This window comes from Zea mays, chromosome 7, assembly GCF_902167145.1.
Source record: "Zea mays cultivar B73 chromosome 7, Zm-B73-REFERENCE-NAM-5.0, whole genome shotgun sequence".
NCBI lineage: Eukaryota > Viridiplantae > Streptophyta > Magnoliopsida > Poales > Poaceae > Zea > Zea mays.
Genome location: NC_050102.1, coordinates 159771804 through 159798915, shown reverse-complemented (window position 1 = coordinate 159798915; position 27112 = coordinate 159771804). Strand labels below are relative to the sequence as shown.

Sequence of the window (27112 nt, the reverse complement as noted above, 5' to 3'; positions counted from 1 at the left end):
CTTTTGAAGCTGCTTCTTGAGAAAGATGGATCATTGAAGTCTAAAGATAAAGAGTTTAAAGATATGAAGGATAAAGTCCTACAACAAGCGTGGCCTTGCCACAACAAGCGTGAGTCAGAGAACACCAAAAAGTATGCCATACAGGTTCGCACATAATATCTACTCGTTTGATTTGTATGTTTTTATTGTACAAGGATTTGATAACATTTGGCTATCCCTGGAAACATGCTCATACTTGACGGTTCTTGGTTCACCCTATATATCTACTAGCTTGATTCATAATCATTGTTTACTGTGTTGTTACTCACGATGCCCTTCATAATCACTGTTGTTACTAACACGCCGCTATCCTCGCATCACAGGAGGCACTCATGATGCGGGAGCTCGGCAACACCAAAATTGTTGCCACGGGGGACGACTAGACACGATGCCCCCGCACCCAACACCACGCTAGCCTCGCCCTCGATCCGACCGACGCAGCGTGGCGGGGCTGCCTTCGCACTTGGGGACCCCACAGAGGCGGAGGAACGGTGTGGACGTGCCGCGGCGGCTGCTGTCATGTGCATCGGTGAGGCGCGGCGAGGACGGTATCTTCGGCCGTCACCTAGGGACGACGACGATGGGTGGAGCCAAGTGGAAGGAGGAGGAGATGGTGAAGACGTTGCGGCAGTCGGTGTGGCTCACGGAGGACTTCCCCCTGAGCGTCGACAAATTCTTGTCGTTGCTGGACATCCTGGCCTGTCGTGTGTGCGCCGTGCGCTGGCTCCGCGTGCTGCTCACCACCAAGTTCCCACCGGGGACTTTCCCAGTAAAGGTAACATAGCTCTTCTGCTCAATAAGAAACCACAGAATTACATATATTTTTTCATTTCCGGATTCAGTGGCTGATCAATTCTGCAATGATTCATCCTTCTTGATAAACGAATTGTTTCGATACATTCTTTTAATGATCAACTACCAGTTCAAATGATGTTCCAGTGCTAAACATACCATCTCTGAGCAGGGCGTTCTTGTCTGTTGATCAGGTTGTTTTATGGCAACTGATTCTTTTATTGGCAGCAAATAACCCACAGTTTACCTGCCACAACTACAACGACGTAGGAAGCTGAGTCAGAAACTCATAATCATGGCATATACTGGCCCGCAACATGTGGAGAGTGCTATCTGAATATCCAGGGAAAGAAAAGAAAACTGTTTAGACTGATATTTTATTGCTTCTTCACTGTTTAGTTTATTCCAGAACAGTACCGACACTTAGGACACAAATTTAAGGGAATTTACTTAAAGAGAACTGTTTATACTGATAGTTTAACGGTTCTTCACTGTTTAGTTTATTCCAGAACAGTACCGGCACTTAGGACACAGATTTAAGGGAATTTACTTAACTGGCACTCACCTCACCTGCATTGATACTGTCTTGTTTGATGATTCATAGTTTATTTATATGACAAATGAAACCTGATGGGAAAAACTAAACCTCTGGTGTTGTAGGAAGTAGAAATTGGTTAGACATACAGCTTGGAGGGGGGTAGATGAGGGTTGATGTGAGAAGAACAGGAGATCAGCAATTTCACAACTTAGTAGGCTTCTTTATATTAATTATGTATGAACTGGGTTTTTTAATCATTTGGAGGTAGTCTGTTCTTTGGAGCAAAACATCAGCCTTATGCTAAACCCCTCCAGATTGCAATCACCCAATTGCATCCAAATTTGCAGAAGATTAAACCCGAACAAGTTTTGTATGTCATCCAAACACTAGCAGTAACGGACATAAGAATCTTTCAGGAAGTTTCTTTTATGAATATTTTTAAAAAAAGCAGGAGCCATCCACCTCTGTCTGTTCTACCATTAATACTAGAATTTTGCATAGGTAATTAGGCATGAACTATAAATAGTTCATCGTTCAATCGAATATCATTTAATTGATTCAATTTTGTTCTTACATTAAATGATTCATGAACTAAACATTAAAGTTTTTTCAAAATCTTTTTAAATCCCAAGTTTTCGAGATTTTAAACATGAATAAAGTGTGATTCTGTCCAAGAGTGCTTTTTATGGATCTATATTCTCCTTGAAACGTTATCGATCCTGATTCTCTCTAGAAATGTTTGTCCATTGAAAATAGAATCACTTGGCAAGAATGAGTGAAACTGTTTGGCTATTGATCTAAATTCTCCTTGAAATTAACTAGAATCACTACAAAACCCCTATCAGGTTTGTGTGGTATAATTAGCTTGCTTTGCCGGAGTGCAAATGTGAATAAAACTGCATATCTTAATTCTTTTTACATGAAAAACTATAGTGGCAAACCATCATGCTGGTGCGGGGCCTCCCAGGCACATGGCACATCCACCACTGCACCTCAAGGCCATTACTGCTCTGAATGCTCACCCAGGTGAAGCCCTCATCACTGTCGAGACCGAGGAGATGTACAACGCTAGATCTAGGAACCTCCTCTGGCACTTAGTTTATAGTTAAATTTGCATCTGCAAGTGTATCTCTGCTGGCGCTCAGCTATTGATTTACTGGCTGACAAGATGTTTTGTTGATCCGCAGGTAGGTGGTCATCGGGGATTAAGGCATTTCAAATTTTGCTTGAAGATGATGCTTGGCAAATAGATAATAAAGATATATGAAACACTCAACTATTAAAGGAATCTTGCAGCCTAGAGGATGCTAAATTGATGAGTTTTATGATGAATTATGTGAAGCTATTATCTTCAGGAGAAAATGGTCCTTTTGGGCCTTATGAAGTTAGTGGTTCCTGGGATTTCAGTCTATGTTTCTTAGATGAAGGCTCTTTTCCTATAGCCACTTTGTAGCTTCTGTGTGAAAACATTGACATTTGAAGCTCCCGTGCCTCTAAGAAGGATTTAGGAATGTTCCATGGTATAGTAATTAATGATGGAATTCTATGTCATAATTTATCTTGTATTTTTGAACAAGGCTAAACCTCAGCCTGGCATTTATAGAAAGCTTAACCAGCTCCATCTGGTTTGTTGTGGTTACCAGTTTATGAACAAAAAACACATTCATCTTGCACCAGTGCAATTACAAACTCTCTTTGCCAAAGAAAAATACCCCCATTTCTCCCTTTCACTCTAGCAAACACAAGACACATGTATTCTCAAATGCCAACACAAGATGCGCAACACGACCCAGAACACACTCAGAACGGTTTGCATGAGGATCATGCTCGTCGCCACCGCACTTACGCTCGCCCATGTGCTCATCGACCTCAATTGTTCAGAGTGCTGAGTTTGGTCAGTTAGCAGCATAATCCTTTCCCAAAAATCTACACAGTCTCCAACGGGTAGTGTAAAATAGGGGATGTAAAACTGTAGATGACATTGTTTGACTCTGTTTGCAGAGTGAAGTTTAAAATAGAGGATGAAATAGTGGACGAGATAGGAGATCTGTTGGAGATAGCTTAACTATGAAACAGCCAGTGGCTTCGAAATTTATAATCCTTCGTCCAGGTGCATTGCATTTTACTGCACGTGATGGATTTGTTCGATGTGTAAGGTTTTTAAGGTATGTAAAATTCTTAACATTTGAAAGATGATAACAAAAACATAAAATGGTAATTAGTATGATGGTACCTTTAAATTTTAATATATGTTATTATAACATGTTTACTCCGTAGCAACGCACGGGCGTTCACCTAGTGTGTATATATATATATATATATATATATATATATATATATATATATATATATATATATATATATATATATATATATATATTGTGTCTTGACTCTATTTGTTACCTATAGACTCAGAGTTGTATCTTACAGTTTCTTAGTTATCTCTTATATTTAGAAAACTGTTCCAACAACTCGGGTTGTACATATCCTAACGAAAACTACCATAACATAGGATTCATCAGGAACTGAGCTATAGCTAACCATTGGTGTTAGTGGGTCTCCAGATATTGTTTAAACATTGTTTTTAGTATTGATACGAACCTATGGCCCCCCGATATGCCGCTGGGAACTGATGTGAACAGGTCAACCATGCATATCCAAGCGAGGGATGTTTGATTTTCCCAACTAAAGTTTAGTCCGTGTCATATCAGATGTTTAGATATTAAATATAAATATTAAATATATGCTTACTTAGTTTTAATAAATTTGTCTCGCTATTTAGTTTTCATCTATTTAATTAGGTTTATAATTAAGCTATATTTAGTACTCATGATTATCGTCCAAACTAGAGATGACAATAAGTATCCGAAACCTGATGGGTAAACACCCTATTAGGGCATGAGTACGTCGATTTTTTATGCCTACGGGTATTTTATTAGGTCATTTACCATACCCATCAAGTATGATGAACATGTGTATGTTCTCTCTTACCCTGTACCGCTACTTATAGAAAACATGTTAACCTATGACATGTGGGTCTGGATTATTAGAAATGTTCTCTATAAAAGAAAATTCCAAAACCTTAACCCTATTTCCTTGTGCGAAATTGTGTAAAACCTCCCGCTAAACTATGACATATTGGGGTTGATGAATTTATCATACTCAACAAAAAAGATGATATGCTATTTTAATATTTTTCATTATTGATGAGGTATGGGGCTTCAATCTATTATATTTGATACTCACTTTTGCGATTAAAATGATCATGTCTAATAGAATATTGGTGGGTACGAGTATTCAATTGGGTACTCGCTATTCGTGGTGGGTATGGAGTGATTTTGTACCTTTGATGGATAGTGGATATAGGTAATGGGGTATTTTCTCTCTCTCTGGTAGGTATAGGTGTGGCATTGTGTGCCTACCAGGTATCTTACCCCGCTGTCATCCACATCCAAACATTCTATATGATATCACTAAACTTTAGTCTAGTGGAACCAAACATACCCTAAAGTTTTATAGGTTGATCATATGGAAATATAAGTGTATTTGTATATTTGTGAAACGTATTCCTTCGCAATGCAATAATTTTAAAAACTTACGTTACCATTTTCATAAATAAAAAGGGGTTAATTGTGATTGTATTCTTCGTTGGGCTTGCCATTGTGATTTTATCTTCTGTTTTTAACTTTATGATTTTATGCATCCATTTTAAAAGCGAAGCTACTTTATGATTTTATGCATCCATTTTAAAAGTGAAAAATCATAATTAGTGATTAGAAAAATAAAAATATGAAAATATAATATGCGAAAGATCCAAACGACCCTCCTATTCTGTACGGTGCATCCTACGGGAGTAAAATCGCAAATACGTAATACAATGACGAGTAAAATAGTAATAAATTGTGTGCAAATTTTTGTTTTTTCATATCAGATTTAACATTGTCAACTGTAACAACACAAGAATACGACTGAGCTTCGTTTGTAGAACAGAGGTAAAATCACAACAAAATTAAAAAGGGATAAAAACGAAATTGCAAGAGCTTCGGCACACCCTTGCGAGGCTGCTCGGGGCGACCTTTCGGTTTGTCAGGAATTCAGGATCATGTCTTCGACGTTGTGATGCAACGAAAAAAATACCTTCGTGCCCCTGGTGACCGATTCAAATCCTGACCTTGTGGACTTGGGCATGTACAAGAACGAGCAAATTGCTTCGTATCAGTCCATACTCCCGCACAAACCATCTCTGCTTATCCATTTATTTTGCACTCAAGACAAACACGTATAACAGAGTATAAACCCATCACAGGATGGCACATGTAATGGGTGTTCGAGTTTTCGTGATCTTCCCCAAGCTACAAGACCCAATTTACTAATACCACAGATGAGGTCTCTAAAGTCCAGGAATTGATTCGAGGTTGTATTTCTCCGATGTCGTCAGTCCGTTATCCACCCCTGGTTGGGTTCTTGATTGCTCCAGAGCATTCAGCGTCTGAAGGTACGAGTAGGAGGCATTCCGATTGGGAGGCGGGGGGCTTGGATTGCTGATCTTGCTTGCCAGGAAGCGCCTGATGAGCCCTCTGAGGAATGGAGCCATTGTGTCTGGCTCGTACTCCAGAAAATACATGATTCCTCCCATGCACATGCAGAAAAGAGCCACCTGCAAACACTACCAAGTTACTGTTTTTGAAAAATGATGGCGCATGCTAGGTCGGTAGATCCAGGATGCTAAGAGAGACTTTATATTGAAAATGAAAAGTTTGCAAAGAAAATAAATTAACATATACAAGATATACTTCAAAGCACTAACATCAAAAGTTCAGACCCCTAACTTTGTATTGCCAACAGCAAGGCCAAAAATAATTAATATGGTCTGCGTCATTTTGGGAAAAAAACAGTCAGCTCCGAGTTTTTGTTCGTACTCGTCAGGGTCTAGATCATGCTAGAATAATTCAAACATGAAAGTGTTAGATGCATAGCCATCTATCCAACCAACCCACCCTCAACCCCAAATTATCATAATCATGGCCATGCTCTGTTGCAAACCACGAGCAACAGCACGAGCTTTATAATGCTTAAGAGAAAAACTGATGAACTCATTTACATGCAATAGGATGAATATGAGGATAAGGAACAAGATCCCACATGCTGGTACGCTCAAGCGCAGCAATTTCCTTAGCCATCACAAGCTACCATTCTGGATGAAGAATAGCATCAAGATAATTAGAAAGAACAGTACAGGAAAACCTTGCGCAGTAACTGGTCCAAAACCATACAGATGAATAGGTTGACAAGATTCATGGCTATGAAGAAGAAGCGACTCAGGTGAAGAATCGCTAGGTGAGGATGGCTCAATAGGAGAAGATGATCCAACAAGAGAAGCTGAAGCATCAGAATGATTGAGCACATCAGAAGATGGCATAGCAGAAACATTCGAGAGACGATGTCGTGTATAGACCCGTGTCACACGAGGCTTCACGGTGTAGTCTAGAACCACAACCGAAGACTCCAAAGAAGACCGAAGACTCCGAAGAATACACAGAAGAAGGTACAACAGGAGGCGCTGAGCAGGAAATCGGCACACAGGCCATAGCAACAAACAAGCAAGAAAGTGGATCAACAAAAGATGTTGAGAAAACAGTAGAAGAACGAGGGTAAAAAGGACGAGACTCATCGAAAACCACATTCCAAGACATCTGCATCCATCGAGCAGCCGGATCCCAACATCGATATCCCTTGTGCTCAGCACTATTCCCAAGAAAAACACACTAAGCTGACTAAGCAGTCAACTTAGTGCGCTCATGTGATGCAAGAAACTACCACATTCACCCAAAAATACAAAAGCTGGAGTAGGCACACACGTAGCCACAAAGATGGTCAAAAGGAACACCACCCTAGACAGCAGGCTGAATGTTAATGAGATAGGTAGCTAATGAGATAGGTAGCAGTAGAGACAACCTCAACTAGAAGTGAGAGGGAACACATGCGTGATCATGAGAGCACAAGCAATCTCAAGAACATGATGATGCTTATGCTCGAAAACACCATTCTGAGCATACATCAGGACAAGAAAACTGAGCAAGAGTACCAGAAAGATAATGTTAATGAGATAGGTGGTAATAGAGAAAACCTCAGCCTAAAAAGTGAGGGGGGCAGATGAGGCGAACATGAGAGCACAAGCAGTCTCAAGAAGATGACTATGCTTACGCTCGAAAACACCGTTCTAAGCATGCACCGGGACAGAAAAACTGACCAAGAGTACCTTGCTCAGAAAGAACCCAACGAAGTCTAAGAAAGATATTCTCCAGCAGAGTTAGCACAAAAGACACGAATAGAACTATTGAAATGTGTGCAAACCATAGCAGAGAAGATCGTATAGATGGATAAAGCCTCACTACAGTTTGTGGCCAAAGACGAAGACTTATTGTGGTCGTTAGTTGCTGCTAAGGGGTTTTCTTTCCTTCAAGTGCAGAATCCTACAGTTTAGTTTCGGCTAGGTGTAGGGATGTCTGCTTGTGCTGTTGGCGTGCTTCCTGCTGCTGCTCCTAGTTTGGAGCCAGCAATGGTGGGGATCCCAATAGGCAGTAGGTGTGAGTGTGCTGTGGATGTTTTGGGACCTTTCCCCTCTGTTGGTATGTTTTGTATTTGTTTTATTCTTCTTAATATAATGATACACAACTCTCATGCGTGTTCGATAAAAAAAGCCTCACTACGATATTTCATAAAGTAAATCCATGTGGCGAGAAAAATCATCTGTAGAAAATATATAATGTCGATCATTGGGTGGCAGCTTGCTTGAGCGTGAGGTGGGCAAGCCAACCGATAAAAGCGGGCGATTGCGAGGTGCATCGGCTGGCAGGCACACAAGCGATAGGCAAATAGACAAAAGCGAGCATCATTATATATGTCGTCGGAGCCAACGGGCGAACTCGGCGAGCGGTCACAGAGATGAGTGTCGCCAAGCCAAAGAAGCCAACTACGAAGGTGTGCACAACCACAAGGTGACGAGACAGAGCCACCAAGTGATGTGAAAGGAATGATTAGGGAAAGAGAGAGAGAGAGAGAGAGGAATAACTATAACCCTATTTTTTGGCTTTGTGTATCATGTTATGAATAGCACTCATATTCAAAATGAGGGCACTAGGTCCGAATATATACACTGATACAGGATTGAGACTGTACAAGAACTCTATATATAAGACCGGATACAAGGACACATGCATAGGCTTATAACAGAAAGAGCCATCTGGTTTTAAAAAACAAACCACCAGCACGTGCAGAATTTGAACCCTACTTGATGCACATTTTTGCATCATTGTATAAGATTTCGTCACATTTAAATGTTACGCTTCCTTGAACTCTATATTTGTAAAAAATTGAAGTTAATGGCAAATTAAAAAAAAAACTCAACAAGGTGGTCAACAAGTAACCGTGAAGCAATAACCATGCCATTGTGCCCCTACATCCAACTAACATTCAATTGGATCTTGACATTCGAACACCACTGAGGAACTATTGCTGAACAATAAATCACTATCTAAAGCTACCAGCCTACAAAAGTGCACCTTGATCCACCATTAGTGAATTGCACAGATTTTGAAGCATAAACCAAAAGAAGATTACAAGTTACAACTAATTGTGCCTTGGGGTGCTTTAAGCATTATTCATCCTCTGTAGCAATGAGCCAATGACACACTACTTGGCTCATAGCTGAGGAGCACACTGCCCATAACTGCTTCAAACAAGATTTTGTACTACGATTCTTTGTGGTCATAATAGCAAGCAACATAATTTTGTTCGCTTTACCTCTTGGATTACACTGAATAAAACTAAATAACCAGAAAACAGATTGCAAAGTGAGTGGGGAATACCTCAGCATTTTTAATATTTGGGAGCAGGTGGCGGTTGATCAATATATACCATAGGGAATCTCCAGCACGTGGAAGCACATAGAGGGCTAGCTCAGCCCTTCTAGCTTTCTTTTCCAAAAGAATTGAAAGACCCGACATCAAACCAGCAAACCAATACACAAGTTTGTGGTCTTTGTTCGCAACTTTTCGGTGCAAACATATAGCAGCCTACCACCATGCAAGAACACTATCAGAACCATGAAATAATTACGGGTGAAGTAACATATGCTGCTATGCACTGAGTACCTGGAATACAGTGACGAAGGCAGACAAAAAGGTGGTGGAGCGAACTGCACCCACAAGAGCACGCCAACAAGTTGTCGTTGGCGATTCCAAGAACTAACGTTTTTATTAAAAGGATTGCATGAGTTAGTGGCGCATACATCAGCAGTAAGCAAGACTACATATGGAAAACGGCTATACTATACTAGTTTTGTTTAGTTGTTAGCACTTGGGAAAATATTTCCATTGACAGGAAAAAATGGTGCAAGCATATTGAATGTAACATATTTCAAGCATGTTATGCAAGCACGGTGAAAAGGTAGTGGCACAAAATAACTGTAATCATGTCGAGGTAGGTTTCTGCTTGAGGCATAGTTATGTTGGAGAGAAATAAGTTGCACACAAATAATAGCAAGGACATATCAGTAGCTGAATCTTAAACAGGATAAAGAAATAAAGTAGTCAATTACCTTTTGAAGACGTAGGACAACAAAGGGCACAAATGTCAATGAGAAATATAGAGGGAATGTCTTCTTGAATGTTGATGAAACAACATTAACATTTTGAGCCAAGCATGATGCTCTGTCAGGGTGGATCACAGAACATGGGATAATGGATGGATTTGTTGTTAAATTTATCAAATCCGGATTCCTCTTGTTTGATAAATGGGCTGAGAGGGCAGTTAGATCCACAGGACCACCTCTGCAGCATTCTTTGACAACCTTGTAGACAGGTTCTGCTACTGGTCCTGTCTTAAGGATAAATTCTTGGTACGACTTAGGTAAGCTTTCAGGCCTCATAACAAAAGCATACATAACCTGGAAACAGAATCCTGGTGATTACACAATCCTTTCCCAACATAAAAGAATCATATTCATATAAAAAGCAAACTATAGTGTTAGGTAGCTTCATTTTGTTACCTGGGCACATGCTAATGAAAAAAGCAATGCATCTCCATGTCTCCAATGGCTTCCCCAAAAATGAAATTTGTTCTTAGATTTTGCAGAATTATATGCACACTGCAATATTAAGCAGTAATGAATCAATACTTCATGTATAATTGGTCTTCTATAGTTCTATCCATTTTCTCCATATGAACAAACTGTTTAGCTGTTAATGACCTGAGCGAGCCTTGCTAGAAGATATAAAGATAGAGTACGCCTCCTACTTGAATCATCCAGTGCTAGTATGGCCAATCCTGCCACCGAACCTGCTAATATTCTGCTCCATCACGCCCTTCAGTTGAGTCATGGATATGATTTGAGAAAAATATAGAAAATAGCCTAGTATCGACCTATTAGTGACTAACCAAGGTTAGGTACATACTTAAAAAAAACTTCTAAAAAACCAGAGCTCTGCATTGAAAATATAGGCAAGGAGTCATAGCATATAGGCACTTACGCATTGAATGGTGTCTCCTTTTTCCTAAATCTCCTAAGGAAACATCGAAGTGCATGATATGATCCAGTGAATCCGCCAAAAAGCAACCCTACCCGGCAAGCTTCCTCTCTTACTATAAGATCTTTCTCCGAAACCAGTTGCTGTAAATCAGAATGTATTCAGATGAGTATATAGATGGGCAGGCCTAGTGCTATGGTAAGAGTTGTCTCGCTGTGCCACTAGGTCACGGGTTCGAAGCAGCCTCTCCGCATTTGCGGAGGGAAGGCTTGCTCTGTTTATCCATTCCCTATACCCCACTCATGTGGGAGACTCCGACACTAGGTCTGTCCTTTTTATTCAAACTAGCAAAGTGCTTGTACGTTGTTTTGATTTCCATTTATAATTAGGTACAGAATATAAAACACACAGATGTGTGTGTGTTCTGTTGCTAGGTGGGTATGAATGTGGGGTTTAAAGCCAACAGCTGTTGGGGACCTTCGGCGTCCGAAGGTCCTCAAAAACATGATTTAATAGTGTTTCTGGAGTATAATGTGCAAACAGGTATCTTCGGACTCGAATCGGTATCACAGAGGGAGAAGCTCAAAGCATACGAAGGTTGATACAGCACCGAAGCTGTGAGCAGAAAAGCTTCGGCATGGTGGCAGGAAAGGAAACCGACTTAAAGATGAAAAGGCTATTCGGACCTCGATGGATTACTATAGAGTTATTGTCAGATGTAAAGGGCATAAATGTAATTTTGTAAGGGCTGTGTCCCGTGTCTATAAATAGGTGAACAGTATCCCCGTACTGTTCACGCTGACTTGGCATTTGCTTTTGCGTCACGCTTGTACTTTTTACCTTCTCTCAGGACCGAAGGTACATTTGTAATTTGAAATCATTTCTATTTTTCCATGTTAATAAAATAGAAATGATTCTATGATGATGCTTATATTATATTTCATGCTTTATATGAATCCTTCGTCATTACTTGTTATGTTTACGAAGGTATGTCTCTTATGACCTTCGTCCGAAACTCATTATTTCCCGAAGGGACATAATGCTTCGAAGGACGAAGGACTTTAACACTTAACACTTTTTATGTTGCCTTGTTCTTAACTCTTAGCATTTGAGAACAAGTCCCCAACATTGGCGCCCACCTCCGGTGAACTCACTTCCATTTCTTGAGCTTTGAATACCTTCGGCGAGCGTCACCTTCGTCATGCCGCCGAAGAAGGCTTCAACAACAGGAGCTGGCACACTGCAGTCGCTGGATCCCAATCAGGATGTTATTTCTCTTAGAGAAGCCCGAAGCCAGAAAAGGAAGGCTGTCAGTCCAACACCTCCGGATGATGATCTTGATCAGGAAATTCAAAATTTGGAGATCCTTCAGCAACAAGTTCAGCGCAGGAAGGAAAAGATGGCTCGTCTAGCTGATCTTCAGAGACAGATAGATGAAGCTTCGGAAGAGGTCCGTCATTTCGTTCAAGATGATCAAACCCGAAGGCCTCCACGCAGAGAGCTTCATCAGGAAAATTTCCGCAATGAGGACGACTGGTATGAAAATCTCCATCATGGAAACTTTGCTTTTGATGATGCTTCTCCTCTTTCAACAGAATTGCAGGCTACACCTTGGCCACAGACTTACAAGCCACCTCAGCTTCCCATATATGACGGTCACTCAGACCCGAAGCAATTCCTAATGAGCTACGAGGCAACAATATCTTCATACGGTGGCAATACGGCAGTCATGGCAAAATCCTTCGTCATGGCCATCAGAAGTGTTGCTCAGACCTGGTACTCTTCTCTTCGGCCAGGGACAATCACTTCTTGGCAGAAACTGAAAGATATGCTCATAACTAGTTTCCAAGGGTTTCAAACAAAGCCGGTCACTGCTCAGGCCCTTTTCCAGTGCACCCAGGACCACGAAGAATACCTTCAGGCATATGTCCGAAGGTTTCTGCGTTTAAGAGCACAGGCGCCGACAGTGCCCAATGAGATTGTCATTGAGGACATGATCAAGGGGCTTCGGCCAGGGCCATCAGCGCAGTATTTTGCCAGGAAGCCACCACAAACGCTGGAGAAGCTGCTCCAGAAGATGGATGAATATATTCGAGCTGACAATGATTTTCGCCAAAGAAGGGAGGAGGCCTTCAGATTTTCTGAGATGACCAGGGGCTTCGGAGGAAGATTCTATCCGAGGCATGTCAGATCAATTCATAATTCCAATCAAAATGATGATAAGGGGAGCCAGCAGCAAAGGCCACAGTACTCCTCACAGGCTTCGGGGCAACAGCAAAGCTCCTTCCGACCACCAGCTCCAAGAGGCAGAGGCGCCAGGGGCTTCGGCGGAAGATTCGGGGATCAACCCAGAAGAATATTTTGCTTATTCTGTGGTGAAAACAAAGGTCATACTACCAGGATGTGCCATGTTACCATTCAGAAGCAAAAAGAGATAGCCGAAGCTGCCGCGCAACAGGCTCAGCCGAAGCAGGTCATGCACACTGCTTCGTATCATTCGCCTTACATCCCAGAATATGTAGGCAATCACCCTGCAGCTTCTGTTGCTTCGGCGAGTCAGCCTCAGGCTTCCTGGCAGCAACCTCCGCCTCCACCACCGCTACAACAAGGCCAGCAGCCAGAAGGGGGCCAATATACTCAAAATCAACGGGATTTCAGAGAACAGTCCGAAGCTCGCACAGTTAATAGCACTGTGCCAGAGTCAAAGCACATCTATTGATAAGTATCCTACTTTGATAGAAGTCTTCTCTATTCAAGTTTCATTTTTCATGTAATAAAGAATACTTTTTAAACTTCATGTAATGGTTTTGTCGTTTGCCACGAGGAAAGTAAATCTTTTTCACAGGTTCAAATTGTAAGAATTTGCAAGAGAAGGGCGAATAAGCTTGCCTCCACCACGATATGTATTTTTCGGAGCAAGGAAAAAGTCGTTCTAAGGGACGCAGAGTAAGCTTGCCGAAGCTACAAAAAGTCGTTCTAAGGGACGCAGAGTAAGCTTGCCGAAGCTACAAGAAGTCGTTCCTAAGGGAGCGCAGCGTAGGTTTTCTGCTCCAAAGTCGTTCCTAAGGGAATGCAGAGCTAAATACCGCCGAAAGTAAAAGGCGAAGAAGTTCCAAAGACGTTCCTAAGGGAATGCAGAACTTACAGCGAAAAGTCAACGCTGATACCGCCAAAAGTAAAAGGCGAAGAAGTTCCAAAGACGTTCCTAAGGGGATGCAGAACTTACAGCGAAAAATAAACGCTGATTCCGCTGAAGTAAAAGGCGAAGAAGCTCCTAAGGGAGGCTTATAATGAAAAAGTCAGTATTGATACAAAAGATTGTGCTCCATTGCAGGAATGTGCGTATCTTCGGCACAAAATATCATTTTGCATAACATAACATCATCACATCATTTTGCATAGCATAATCATCATACATCATGCTGCATGTGGCACAAGAAGGGGGCATGTTATCGATCTTCGGAAAATGCTTTGAGAAAGGGCAAATCATGCCAAGTTACAGGGAGAAACAATATTGATCTTCGAGGCATAGCTTTGGGGATTATTTTTACGAAGCTTGGATATTTCTTATCAGAACACTATGGATATTGTCGTGATAAATGATAAATTCTTCTTCACGAAGCATGAAAAGAAGGGAAGGTGTTTTTTCGTCGAAGACTCAAAAATGGTACGTGTTTAAAGTTTCATGCATCGTAAAGAATTGAATCATAAAACAAGTATATTACATACAGGATTACAGAATATTACACAAATCATATATCAAATGTTTTTTGCAATAGCACTTAGTCTTCCCTAAGTACTATCTCTGCAGCTTCGTTCAGCAGTCGATCGACAACCTGATCCATGATAGCTTCGGCCATCTTTTTAATTTCGTCGTCATCTTTAGGCTGAGGGCCCGAAGATGCTTTAGTAGGATCTGAGTGAGGACGGAATATTATTACATCACTATTACAGATCGCGAACGAACTATAAAATTAAAAGTTATAACGCAATGAAAACTATTCGTTAGTACCTATTTGCCCTTCAGGCTCTGCGTTTTTCTCAGCAGCCTCGGCTACTTTTCTAGCCTCATGAATCCCTTTCTCGCTTTTCTGAATGATTTCTTGGGCCATTTCTCTACCACCGTTGTCCCAGATGTCGGTGAAAAATTTTCCCCCAACCGCGCTAGCTTCGGCTGAAGGATCTTTTATATCTTCAGTGGACAAGGTGGCTTCGGACCGCGATAAAATCTTTACATGTTCACATCCTTTCCCCTCCAAAATGGTGGCAATCCCTCTGGCACCAGAAAAAGCGCAGATGTCTCCGCGACTATTTAAAATTTCTTCAAAGGCCTCCGCCTCATGATTGATCCATTCCAGGGGACCTTCGGGGTTACCTCTTATAAAGTTTTCTTCTTGCGAAAGTGCGCCAACGCTGGCGAAGCTAGTTTTTATTTTCTTGACACACTCCATAGATTTCTCGAAGCATTTCTTCTTGGCTGACCGAAGCTCTTTAACAGTTTCTTCTAAATGATTTGCCCATTGGTCGCTGAGTTCTCGCCTTGTTTCTTCAAGTATGCATTCCTCTTTAGCTCTGGCTAATTGTTTACGAAGGTTTTCAATTTCACGCTTCTGAGCTTCGGCCTGACCTTTGAAAATAGCTTCGTCTTCTTTTATTTTATTTATTAAGGAATGCAATATTTTGTCTTTTTCGAGACCTTCGTTCCTTAGTTCAATTACTTCGGAACGAAGGTTGCTCAGGGCTATAGTACATCCTTCGTCCTCAGCATCTTTCTGTGCTCTGAGGGCATTGCTGAGAATCAGGCCCTGCAGACAGGAATATGTCTGTGTCAATAGTTTTAAACAAACGAAAAATCTTGAACCCAACAAAAATATAAGAATTCTATTTGTCGCACCTTTAAACTGTTGTAAGCTAGGCTGTCAGCCAGATCGTTCTTTGACAGCACCGAAAGTCCGTCTTCTAAAGTTGGGAATCCGAAGCTTCTGCTCATCTCCCGACAGACAGAAATTTCCTTGCTGTCGGGGAGGCAATACAAGAAATCTTCTTCTCCACTGCCATTAAATATCAACGCCCCCTTTGGATATTTCAACCTTTGGGCATAGTGTTGGGCCTCTTGTTCTTCTTTTTCTGATAATTTTTTCCCCGAAGCATGACGAAAAATATAATCACGAATTTTGGGGGATGCTTCGGGGGTAACAACACCAGTTTCTTCAGCAAAAGTTGGCTTTGTTATTTTTTCTGCCTCACTTTCCAAGGTTTTTGCCTTTGTGGGCTCTGAGGGCCCAGCTTCGGCTTCAATTTCTTGCTCTGGAGCTGCAGAACCAGAAATTTCAGCTGTTGTTTCAAAAGTAATAGCAGACTTCTTCGGAGGTGTGCTCGAAGATATGATCGTTTCCAGTACATCTAGCACATTAGCCATTCTTTTTCTCTTCGGAGTTGCAGCTGGCACTTTTTCATTTTTTGATGTCCCAATAATTGCTGAAGGACTCAAAACTTCTGATGTTTTGGAGTCCTCGGTTGCTTCCTTTACCTCTTCCATTTTTTCTGTGAATGGCGCTTCGGCCTTCTCTTTCGTTTCCGGTAACAAAATTTTTGATTGCTCCAATTTTGTCTTCGTTGGTATTTCGGCTGTTTCTGCGACTTCTGCCAGCAAAGTTGGCTCGGCTGGTTTTTCAGCTTCGGTGGCCGAAGAAGTCTCTCCGGTAAACTCAGGCACCGAAGCTGGTTCAATATAACGCGGCCGATGCGAACTGTTTTCAAAGCCGAAGCTTCAAAGCTAAAAGCTTAGCAGATCACAGTGCACAAGAGCTAAAAAATCAGTGAGCAGGAGTGGTTGGCCAGAAAGCGTGCAAAATAAGTTTGCGGTATGGCCGTATTTATACGCTTGATGCGTTGAAAGTTGAAAGACCCCACTTGTCATTGAATGTTGCTATTCTAGCAAAGGGAAGGTGTTTTTTCGGACATTCGGCATAAAGCCTTCGTTCATATCACAATCTGAATTTATTATTTCAAACAAATTAATATTGCGAGGGGCTACTGTTGGGGACCTTCGGCGTCCGAAGGTCCTCAAAAACATGATTTAATAGTGTTTCTGGAGTATAATGTGCAAACAGGTATCTTCGGACTCGAATCGGTATCACAGAGGGAGAAGCTCAAAGCATACGAAGGTTGATACAGCACCGAAGCTGTGAGCAGAAAAGCTTCGGCATGGTGGCAGGAAAGGAAACCGACTTAAAGATGAAAAGGCTATTCGGACCTCGATGGATTACTATAGAGTTATTGTCAGATGTAAAGGGCATAAATGTAATTTTGTAAGGGCTGTGTCCCGTGTCTATAAATAGGTGAACAGTATCCCCGTACTGTTCACACTGACTTGGCATTTGCTTTTGCGTCACGCTTGTACTTTTTACCTTCTCTCAGGACCGAAGGTACATTTGTAATTTGAAATCATTTCTATTTTTCCATGTTAATAAAATAGAAATGATTCTATGATGATGCTTATATTATATTTCATGCTTTATATGAATCCTTCGTCATTACTTGTTATGTTTACGAAGGTATGTCTCTTATGACCTTCGTCCGAAACTCATTATTTCCCGAAGGGACATAATGCTTCGAAGGACGAAGGACTTTAACACTTAACACTTTTTATGTTGCCTTGTTCTTAACTCTTAGCATTTGAGAACAAGTCCCCAACAACAGCCATGGTGAATTCGTGCATAATTTTAGCATTATTTATTTATTTAAATGTGGGGAGCACAACGACGATGGAAAACAAGGAACCAGGAAAACTGGTGCTTTAATATAGTAGATAGATATAGATATAGTCTATAGAGATGAGTATATACTTAATTAAATAACGAAACATGGACATGGAGAGACATTAGTTGTGGGATAGTATTTGTAAACAATGAACCAGTAGGTCAGATAGTAGTGGCCGAACAGTATTTGTTTGGAATGGGGCGCGGACAGCCTCATGGCACGAAATAGACCAAAGCAATGCATACTAGGAAACATTATGCAGACATATATCAGTCAAAGCAACCAATTCTGCTCTGGCATGTACTGGCTACTAGAATATGCACTACAAATGCTGCAACAGCTGGCTCAAATATTTTAAATTTTGTCAGTTCATTATCACCGATAGTCCAATCTAATAAGAATTGAGAAAGCGAAAGCTGTAACATCAGCAGTAGCAGCATGTGAGCATGAATCTGTCCTTCGCTCAATTCCTTCTCATGACATTTTCATCAGCGTGCAAAATCGCCAATTCTACTCAAATCAACCAATGAAACCAAGGGTAGTGAATTTGCATATCCAATCCCAAGCTCTCAACTGAATTCCGGCAGCCGATTAATCTGTCATCCCAGCCGATCTAATTACGCCACGATGCGAAGTAACAGGAGGAGTACCTTAAGGTCGAGGAGCGAGCCATAGGACCTGCGGCGCACGAGCTTGAAGGCGCGGAGGAGGATGCCGATGCCGACGCGGACACCGTACGAAAGCAGGAAGCTCTGGCACAGGTTCCCCGCGGCGTGCGCCGCGCATGACTCCCCGTCGTGACCGCACCCCCGCTCTCCCTCCCGCTGCTCGTCCCCATCTCCCTTAACGCCACCGCCCTGGTGCCGGTGTAGCTCCTCGATGGCTTCCCGCAGCCGCTCCTCCGCCTCCCGAAGCCGCCGGGCCGCCGCCTCGGACACCGGCGGCTGATGATGCGCGGCCGCCGTGGGTGGAGGCGGCGGGGCCGCTGAGCGCGGGCCCAGGGTTGGCTCTGCGCCGGCGGATAGGTCGAACGACGGCGTCGACAGGAACGGCATCGCCGGCGACCTACAGGCTACCGCTCGGGCCTGGGCCTGGGCCTGGGACTGGGCCGGACCGAGCTTGGTTGGACTCAGGGGGACTCTGGCGGATCCCTTCGCTCCTGTTCTGAGGCCGCTCTCTCTCGTCGGACGTCGCGCTTTGCGACTTGAAATTCTTTGATGATGATGGCTAACAAAACTAGGGGAAAGAGGTGGCGGGGTCGTTACGGAGTACGGACTGTACCCCGGCACTGGCTACTGGCACGGCACGGCAACGGACCCGAAATCTTTCTTCGATCCAGCTGTGAACGGTGCGGTGTCCACTCCCTCCGGCGCCGCCTCCCTCCGGATCCACCGCTCTCTGGTTTCCACACGCGGTCGCCCGCCTCCTCGCCTCCACAAGCCTACGCCGCCGCCCTCGCCTCTTTGCCGTCGCCCCGCTCGCCTGCTCCGCCACCGGCCCGACCAGCCTCGCTTCCTCCCTCTGCCTCTCCCTCCCAACTCCCGCCGCCGAAGCGCGCAGCTCCGCCAGCCCCGACGCGGCTCTGCCGGCTGCCGCGCCATCCCTCCGCCGGCTCCCACGCGCACCTCCTCGACTGCGCGAAGCCTCCGCGCCGCCGCCGCCAGGGCCGCCTCCTCCGCGACCGCGCGCCGCCCCTCTCCACCTCCTCTGCGGCCGCGCCACCTCCTCTCTGCTACATCGACCAACAGCTCAGGAAGCAACGAGCGTTCCAGCGGTATGACATGATCCCACAGAACGCTTTGAGGTACGCAGCAACAGCGACGCCCCCGCCTCGGCCCTCCCCCATTTATCCCTCTGACCCTCTCCATCCTCCACACAGAGTAGCAGAGGAAGGAGGAACGAGGAAGGGTTTATAGTTTGGATTATATGATTGGATGATCGGATGGTTAGTAGTTTGGATTGGAAGATTGGATCACATCGCGTAGTCCACCTCTCCTCTCCAGTTTCCACGAGAAAAAAAGTACTGGCATATTAATTTCAGATTTTTAGTACCACTTATGTCATTAACATTAGCAATGGTAAATTCCTCTTATTTTGTTAACGTATCTCTCAACATGCTTATTTATATTTATTTGCTGCAGAACATATTAAATCTTTGCTTAATTTTGAATTGTTCGCTGTAAATTAGAACTTATATGTGCATATACATGTAGTCATGTATCAAATCCGCCGTTCAGTCATTCAGTGCTCTGTTCAAGTGTAAGTGTTCAGTACCAATTTTTAATCATGTTCAGTATTACTACATCGTGGTTCATGATGTTCACTTGGAAAATGTTGACCTTTTTTTTTGTTCTTTGATAGGTGGATCCTCTTTCCCACCAAGTCAAGGTTTGTGAATTCGGGAGTGCTAGAATCTTGGTATGTACATGCTCTATAATAACATCAAGAAATATAATATTTTAATTTCAATACATATTTATAGAATTGAAACTGATAACATAGTAAATAAATGGTCATGCTGCAGATCTTCCACAAGAGAATGTCTCCAGAAGCAATGGATAGGCTTCTAGAAAAAGATAAAGTGCCAAACCCATGCTATAGAGTATAGACTGAGGTACTGATTTTCCTTATCTGATGAACCATCTGCTTGGTGCTGTGACGATCTCTAGGATATGCGACTTGTTAAAATGATTTTGATTGCTTCGTTGGTTACATTAGTTCTACTATTACCATGCATTAATGGCCTTCCTGACTATCATTTGGTTATCTCATGTTTCTGAGAATAAAAGATAACCATTGCTGTAAAGTACTAACGTTGTTGTGCGCTTAATCTGCATTTGTATTTGTTTGCCTTATTACACTTGCTTGCCTTTATCTTGTGTTTTCTATGTATAAGTGTGCAATTTTGGCATTTTTGTTTATCTGTTACTGTTGTTCTCTACCTACCCACGTTAGATAAATGATTCACACGGCACTGTACAGGATTCAACACTGGCATGATTCTAATTGAACTTTACCTATTACTAGCATCCTAAGTGATCCCTTCATTTGTTTGTTTCAGTTTCAACATTGGAAGGCTCAACTAAATATACCAGTTCCGGATACACACTACAGGACAAAGGTGCACAGCACCCGATAGCGCGCTGCCTTTTTTAGTGTAGAACTAGAAAACCAACGCACAACACAAACCAGAGAGTTCTCCATGGACGTCGGTGGCGGCGCCACCGGCACACGCTGCCGAGACCCCACCGCTGACCCCTCGTCCCAGTTCTTCGTTGACGCTGGCCATCCATACGCAGTCGCTGCAGCCACTGCGCTCACCTCCCACCGCACCAAGTCCAAGTGGTCCCACCTCTCTTCGGTCCCCGTCCCCTCCCCCTTCCTGGCCTCCGCCGCCGCCGGCGTGCTCCTCCTCCTCCGCCACCGACCGCACACCGTGCTCCGCTTCCATGCCTTCGCCATCCGCCGCCTCCTTCCCTCCCGCTCCCCTCCCCCTCTCGTCTTCTCTGCCGCCGCAGCCCACGTCGCGGCGGCCTCCCGCCTTCGGGGCCCTGCCCTCTCCATCCTTGCCTCTGCCTCCCGCCACTGCTCACCGGCCCAGATCTTCAATGCCCTCGCTGCCACCTACCGCTGCTTTGCCTCCGCCCCATTCATCTTCGACCTCCTCCTCCTCGCCTACCTTCGCTCCCGCCGCGACGTCCTCGCTGCGGCCTCCGTCGCCCGCCGCATCCTCGCTGCCGGCGCACGGCCGCTCCCCTCCACTGCGGCAGCTCTTCTTCGTTCACTCCCTTCCGCCACCGCGGCCCTCGACATGTATCATCAAATCTACACGCATCCAAGTCCACGGAGCAATCACCTCCTCCTGCCGACTGTTCACACCTTCAATTCCCTCCTCCTTGCTTTCCACCGCGAAGGCAAGTGTGATGAATTCAAGATTGTGCTCCAGGAAATGGACAAATATTCCTGCAAGCACAACGTGTGCACCTACAGCATCAGGATGTCTGGGTACTGCAATGGCGGGCATGTGGATAAGGCGCGAACACTATGGGATGAGATGATTCAGGAAGGGATCCAGCCTGATATAACTGCGTACAACACAATGATTAGTGGGTATTGCCATTCTGGGGAGGTAGGGGTGGCAGAGGAGATGTTTAAAAATATGTTGATGGGTGGGATTGATTCAAGTGCCACGACGTTCGAATGGTTGGTCAGAGGGCATTGTATGGCACGGGATGTCGAGGCAGCAATGCTTGTGCGTGCAGACATGAAAAGGAAGGGGTTTGGGTTGGCGCCAGAGGTTGTTGAGGAATTGCTGGATGGATTATGTCAAAATGGGAGGGTTGAGGATGGCTTGAGTGTTTTGCGAGAGGAGATGAAGAGGGAAGAATTTGTGCCAACCCGGAGGAGTTACGAGGTGTTGATTATGGGGTTTTGTGATGGAGGGAAGGTGGAGGTGGCAATCAGACTCCAAGCAGAGATGGCTGGAAAAGGATTCACTGCTGGCAGCGAGGTGTACTATGCATTTATTAGTGCTTATGAGAAGTCTGAAAATTATGAGATGGTCGAGAAGTTGAGGAAGGAAATGTCGGCGATGGGCACTTAGAGCATGTCTAGCAGCTCACCAATAATTCATCCCTAATAAAATGGTATTGGTGGTCACCAATAGTGCTTTTTTTGGAATATTGGGGAGACTCTATAGTAGATTACCAATAATCTTTCCCAATACATGGGACCCACATGTCAGAATAGAGGATGTGGGAGGAAGAAGATGACGACAGTTGTTGTGGTCCCAACACCTATAGAGGGAGATGCAACTCCCCTTTTATTTGAGGGGAGATGGGAGATTTGTTTTGGTGACCACCAAAAAAAGGGAGAGCTATTGGGGAGCTGTTGGAGCAATGGAATTGCCTCATCTCCCCCAATATGACAGTTTTATGGGGATGAGGGATGGTATTGGAGAGCTACTGGATGCTCTATCGGATCTGATATTTGGCTTGGATATTGCACAGTGATGCATGGATATCAACCTCACCTTATTGCAGTTGAGAACTATGGTAAATCACTTATCTTTACATCACTCCTCTTCCTTTGATTAAGTTGCTTAGTTTTAAAACCAGCCATTTGTTCTCTCTTGAATCTGTTTCTTCTTGTAGTTTGTTATTTGTTCTGCATGGCATGTTATAACCATTTATTTCAGAAAATTTTGATGTCTAGTATTGAAACTTGAAACTTCAAATAATCCAAAATTGGTGCTAACTTGTTCTCTAGGTGAGAGGTGTGTAAAGCTTGTTTGCTTCAAACCGATGGTAACAACTGGTATGGAAACATCATGTTAGAGCAGGCATTAGTTCCATATTCCACTCAGTCACATTCATCTAAATGTAAGCGTCTATTGTAGTTATGTAGTTGGCATGAATATTTATACCTGTAAATTATGATTCATAGATGATGAACAATCACTTAAACAATATAAGTCTGGTGCCAAATGCTATTTCAGATGATACCTAAATGTTACAGCACATAGTTTTGATACATGCAGGGTATCCTTAGAAAAGCAAGTAAATTATGTAATAGTTGAAAGATAATTCTCAATATCATATGTCAGATGTTCTTTCTGGTTCACTTCTCTATCTGGTTCACAATTCATTCCAGAGTGGTGCAACAAATTCTGAATTGGTTGAAGGAGTTCTCTCCTAGCACTATCCTGGAGACGGATGTTGGAGAAATATGACTGCTGGATCTGCAATAGGATAATGTCTTTTAGTCGATCCCTTTTGTGCTTGTTTGGTGAACTTGTGTCCCCAATCTGTTGAACTCTGTAAACATTTGCTTTCCATAAAAGCAGAGATATTCTCCTTAAAAACTCAGTCCAGAATGGTGATATATGAATGATCCCTGAGAGTTTATAAGGTACAACCGTACAAGTCCAGGTGCTAGAGACTTCTCAATTTGCTGGAAAATGCTGTAGTATTTTGTGTTGACTTGCTGTTTGATATATGCTCAGTACCTCACTGTAAAATGTGGTTCTCTTGTTTGCCTCTTAACAAAATCCTGAGAAATGACATGAGAACAAATTGAGAATTAGTAGATCAGTACTTAACTGCAAAACTTTTGTAGTTGGAATTAATTTCCAGTCTCTAGCAAAGTAGCAATAGCTGAGAGAGCTAAACTTGAGCTATTGTGTAATCGAAAATGGAGGCACCATTGCAGCCAAACTTATGAACTAACCTCTGATCAGCATATCCCACTAAGCCATTGGCATAGTGGTAGAATAAGTGCAATCACGTGTGCCTCGTATTATGTCAAAGATAAACGTCTCTAGTGATAAGGTCCGAACGTGTGGCTTTATGTGGTGGTCCGCACACCATGTTCCTGATGTTTAACAGAAATCTTGTAGTGCTGGCTAATGTTGTTCTTAATGCTGGCTAATGTTGTTCCAGCGATTTCATCAAATGGGTTCGCAGGTCAACGGGCTTTGCATCTTCGATGGTTGTGTGTTGTGCGCACTCCAAGCGTGACTTTGTTGCTCTATACACTTTAACTGTCAGCGCAGCAGAGGGTATTGTATGTCAGAGCCATTCCTGGTTTGCTAGGAGAGTGAGTCCTTATCTTGATCCTAGTTGCACCAAAGCAGTGGTTGCCTATAATTGCACCTACTTCTCTGACCACTCTGTAGTTTCAAAGGGCGAGATGATGTGGGAGAGATTCAAGCAGTGGTTGCAGCTGCATGAAAGTTTCAAAGGGCGAGGGATGCATGCAAAAGTGGAGGGCAGGTATGGCTGATCTCCGTCACACAAACGAGTGATGTATGACAAGGATTATCCTTTAGTCGGAGTGTCTGACGCTCTGAATTTGGTAACTGCACTAACAAGGCCCACTTTTGATCATTTTCCACTCGGTGTATTGGCGATATGTAAGCTTGCACTCTGCTGTCGATGAAGCTCACAGAAACCACGACCATCCATTGTCTCTGCGAACGCAATCCAATTGTTTACGCCTTACCAAAATACAGTTGTAGCATAAGTAGGCATTATGGGCATGTTTGGTTCGTTACCCCAATTGCCACACTTTGTCTAACTTTTCTGCGTAAGGTTAGTTATTCAATTCGAACGACTAACCTTAGGCAAAGTGGGACACAGTTAGCCACAAACCAAACAAGCCCTATGTGCAACTATGGCTGGATCGATTCTTTTTTTTTCTTCATGTAACCGTTTTGGTGGCCAGCAGCTTAGCTGTATCTGTGTAACGCAATTGATTTCTCCCAACTCATTGAGCTGCAGTGTAGTACCACAAGGGTGTTGGACATAGTAGTGTACATTCAATCGTGCTGAGCTGCTGACTTCCTACCTGCAGATTTTGTGATTTTTCCTTGTTTTTTTTAATCCAAGTCAGTTACACGTCAAGGAATTACGACGATCCATTAACTAGCAGTTGTGTGTTGGAACTTTGGATACTAACAACTAGTATTCACATAAATATGCAGACTAATAGGTGAACTAATTTTTAGTCCGTGCCCTAAATTACACGCACCAGGTGAGTCAACCAATGTGAAAATTAGGTGTCCAAGAACATATCTGGTGAATCAACCAAATTGAACAGCAGGTCACAGGTGTCTATGAATCTATTAGGTGAATCAGCAAATTTGAGCAATGGGGGTCCATGAATCTGTTTTTAGTCAGAGATTCAAATACCACACCACGAAACTAGTCGGCTAAAACTTTAGCTGATTAGTTGTTTTTGATTTAAAGTACTCCTTCCGTTCTAAAAAAATATAGTTTTTTCTAGCTCTTTTTTTTCGTTCACATTTATTTATGTGTACGACCAGATTAATCCGACCGATGTACGACCAGCAAAAATCTACCATTGATTGAATGTGATCTTAACCATCGAGTAGTCTATGGAGCCGAGTCGTATATGAATCGTACGTTTCGGTCGTATGTATAGCATCGCTCTATATTTAATCTGAAATAAATTATATTTGGGAACGGAGGGGTAGCAACTAGTCCTAGACAATCAAATATGCCGTAGATTTTGGTGGTGGATTGTTAGTCATCGGTCATTAAATGTAATCTCGTGTTGAGTGTGCGGTGACAAGCTAAAGTACCACTCTCTCAGTTTCAAAACATAGTTATTTCTAGCGTTCTTTTCTATGTACATATTTATTCATTTATTCGAATGATAATGAATATATTCATACATACAAACTATATTTATATATTAATTAATTAATGTTTGTTTCTTCTAAATCGAATTATATTTTGGTTAGGAGGAAGTATGTTTGGGTGAAACCACGATAATCAAGAATAAGACATAAGAGAGGTCCTATCGCTAGAAACAACATTAATTTATCTAGACACCACATCAAAAATATGATCCCATTGAATTGATTTTATAAAATATTGTTGGAAGCCCAAAAAGGCCTTGCGGACGGTCCAGCCCTGAGGCCGGACGGTCCGCGGTCCGGACTGTCCGCGGTGGCGGCGCAGACGGTCCGCGCGTGCGTAGAGACAGTTACGATTCCTAGTTTCTCGCGAGATTTGTTACCTAAAACCGTGGAATTAACTCGGAAACCGGTTCGAAGCGGATCCAGACATCCTCCTTTATATAGATGAAGGGCTACGGTCGATTGAGCCCCCATCAATCGAACCTTCAATCAATACAATTTACATTTATCCTTAGGAGTAGTTCTAGCCTAGTTCTAGTTTAGCCTCTCAATCCCCAAATTCTCCGCTTCTCTTCGACTCTACGTCGATTAGAGGAGTCTAGGTCGGTCTGCCCGAGCCTAGACAACTCCTAGGATCTCTCCTCCCCGACGGGGTCCCTCCCGGGAGCGAGATCCAGGCGCCGCCGGCGATCTTCTGCTGCCCCTGCGCACGCGCGGACCGTCCGGCCGTCAGGCAGGGAACCCTAGCCCTGCGCCAGGTCACGGACCGTTCGGCCCCTGGCTGCGGACCGTCCGTGCCTGTACAGAGAGCACCGCCGCCGGTTCTTGTTGGGTGTTTGGCGCCCGAAAAAGGTGTCAATATACTTTTGGCGACTCCGCGGGGGACTAGGTGTCTAGACCTGCTAAAAATCGGCCCATAGATGGCCGGTTCTAAGGATCACACCAAGATCTCCACCACCAACATCATCAAACCGGCCATGGAGGCGCTCCCGGCTTGATAGTCGCCTAGAGGGGGGGTGAATAGGGCGAAACTGAAATTTACAAAATTAATCACAACTACAAGCCGGGTTAGTGTTAGAAATATGATCGAGTGCGCGAGAGAGGGTGGAAAACAAATCGTAAGCAAATAAGAAGTGTGACACACGGATTTGTTTTACCGAGGTTCGGTTCTCGCAAACCTACTCCCCGTTGAGGAGGCCACAAAGGCCGGGTCTTTTTCAACCCTTTCCCTCTCTCAAACGGTCCCTCGGACCGAGTGAGCTTTCTCTTCTCAATCAAACGGGAACAAAC

General features: G+C 43.4%; 2 protein-coding genes across 21 annotated transcripts; one reads left to right on the top strand and one right to left on the bottom strand.

Moving 5' to 3' along the window:
- Positions 1-5259: 5259 nt before the first annotated feature.
- On the bottom strand, positions 5260-18882 carry LOC118471881 (transmembrane protein 135). Of its 5 annotated transcripts, none has more exons than XM_035961091.1 (8): positions 18309-18501; positions 10900-11039; positions 10620-10708; positions 10419-10517; positions 9969-10316; positions 9523-9615; positions 9238-9444; positions 5260-6026 (listed from the first exon to the last, which is right to left on the bottom strand). In XM_035961091.1, exons 2-8 carry the CDS (start codon positions 10952-10954, stop codon positions 5760-5762), a joined length of 1158 nt encoding a protein of 385 aa, XP_035816984.1. In that variant the 5' UTR covers positions 10955-11039; positions 18309-18501; the 3' UTR covers positions 5260-5759. The 5 variants fall into 5 exon arrangements, with proteins under 5 accessions (XP_035816984.1, XP_035816982.1, XP_035816986.1 ...); XM_035961089.1 differs by having other exon boundaries at positions 5270-6026; positions 10620-10719; positions 18309-18882; XM_035961093.1 differs by having other exon boundaries at positions 5270-6026; positions 10620-10792; positions 18309-18445.
- Positions 18386-23677, top strand: LOC103633197 (uncharacterized). 16 transcript variants are annotated; one of them, XM_020546337.3, is made up of 7 exons: positions 18902-19462; positions 19538-19678; positions 19800-19917; positions 20020-20076; positions 20183-20272; positions 20720-22712; positions 23311-23677. In XM_020546337.3, the coding sequence occupies exon 6, from the start codon at positions 20861-20863 to the stop codon at positions 22259-22261; it is 1401 nt and encodes a 466-aa protein (XP_020401926.1). In that variant the 5' UTR covers positions 18902-19462; positions 19538-19678; positions 19800-19917; positions 20020-20076; positions 20183-20272; positions 20720-20860; the 3' UTR covers positions 22262-22712; positions 23311-23677. The 16 variants fall into 16 exon arrangements, with proteins under 16 accessions (XP_008653104.2, XP_020401926.1, XP_008653110.2 ...); XM_008654886.4 differs by having other exon boundaries at positions 18943-19462; positions 19872-19917; XM_035960729.1 differs by having other exon boundaries at positions 18943-19462; positions 19872-19917; positions 22927-23677.
- The last annotated feature ends 3435 nt before the right edge of the window (positions 23678-27112 follow it).

Coding starts and splice junctions, on each gene's coding strand:
- LOC118471881 (XM_035961089.1), bottom strand. CDS start 18,713: ATGCCGTTCCTGTCGACGCCGTCGTTCGACCTATCCGCCGGCGCAGAG. Junction 10,317..10,418: donor TTTCATTAGCATGTGCCCAG/GTAACAAAATGA, acceptor TTCTGTTTCCAG/GTTATGTATGCTTTTGTTAT. Junction 9,616..9,968: donor TTGTCCTACGTCTTCAAAAG/GTAATTGACTAC, acceptor TAAAAACGTTAG/TTCTTGGAATCGCCAACGAC.
- LOC103633197 (XM_008654882.3), top strand. CDS start 20,861: ATGGACGTCGGTGGCGGCGCCACCGGCACACGCTGCCGAGACCCCACC.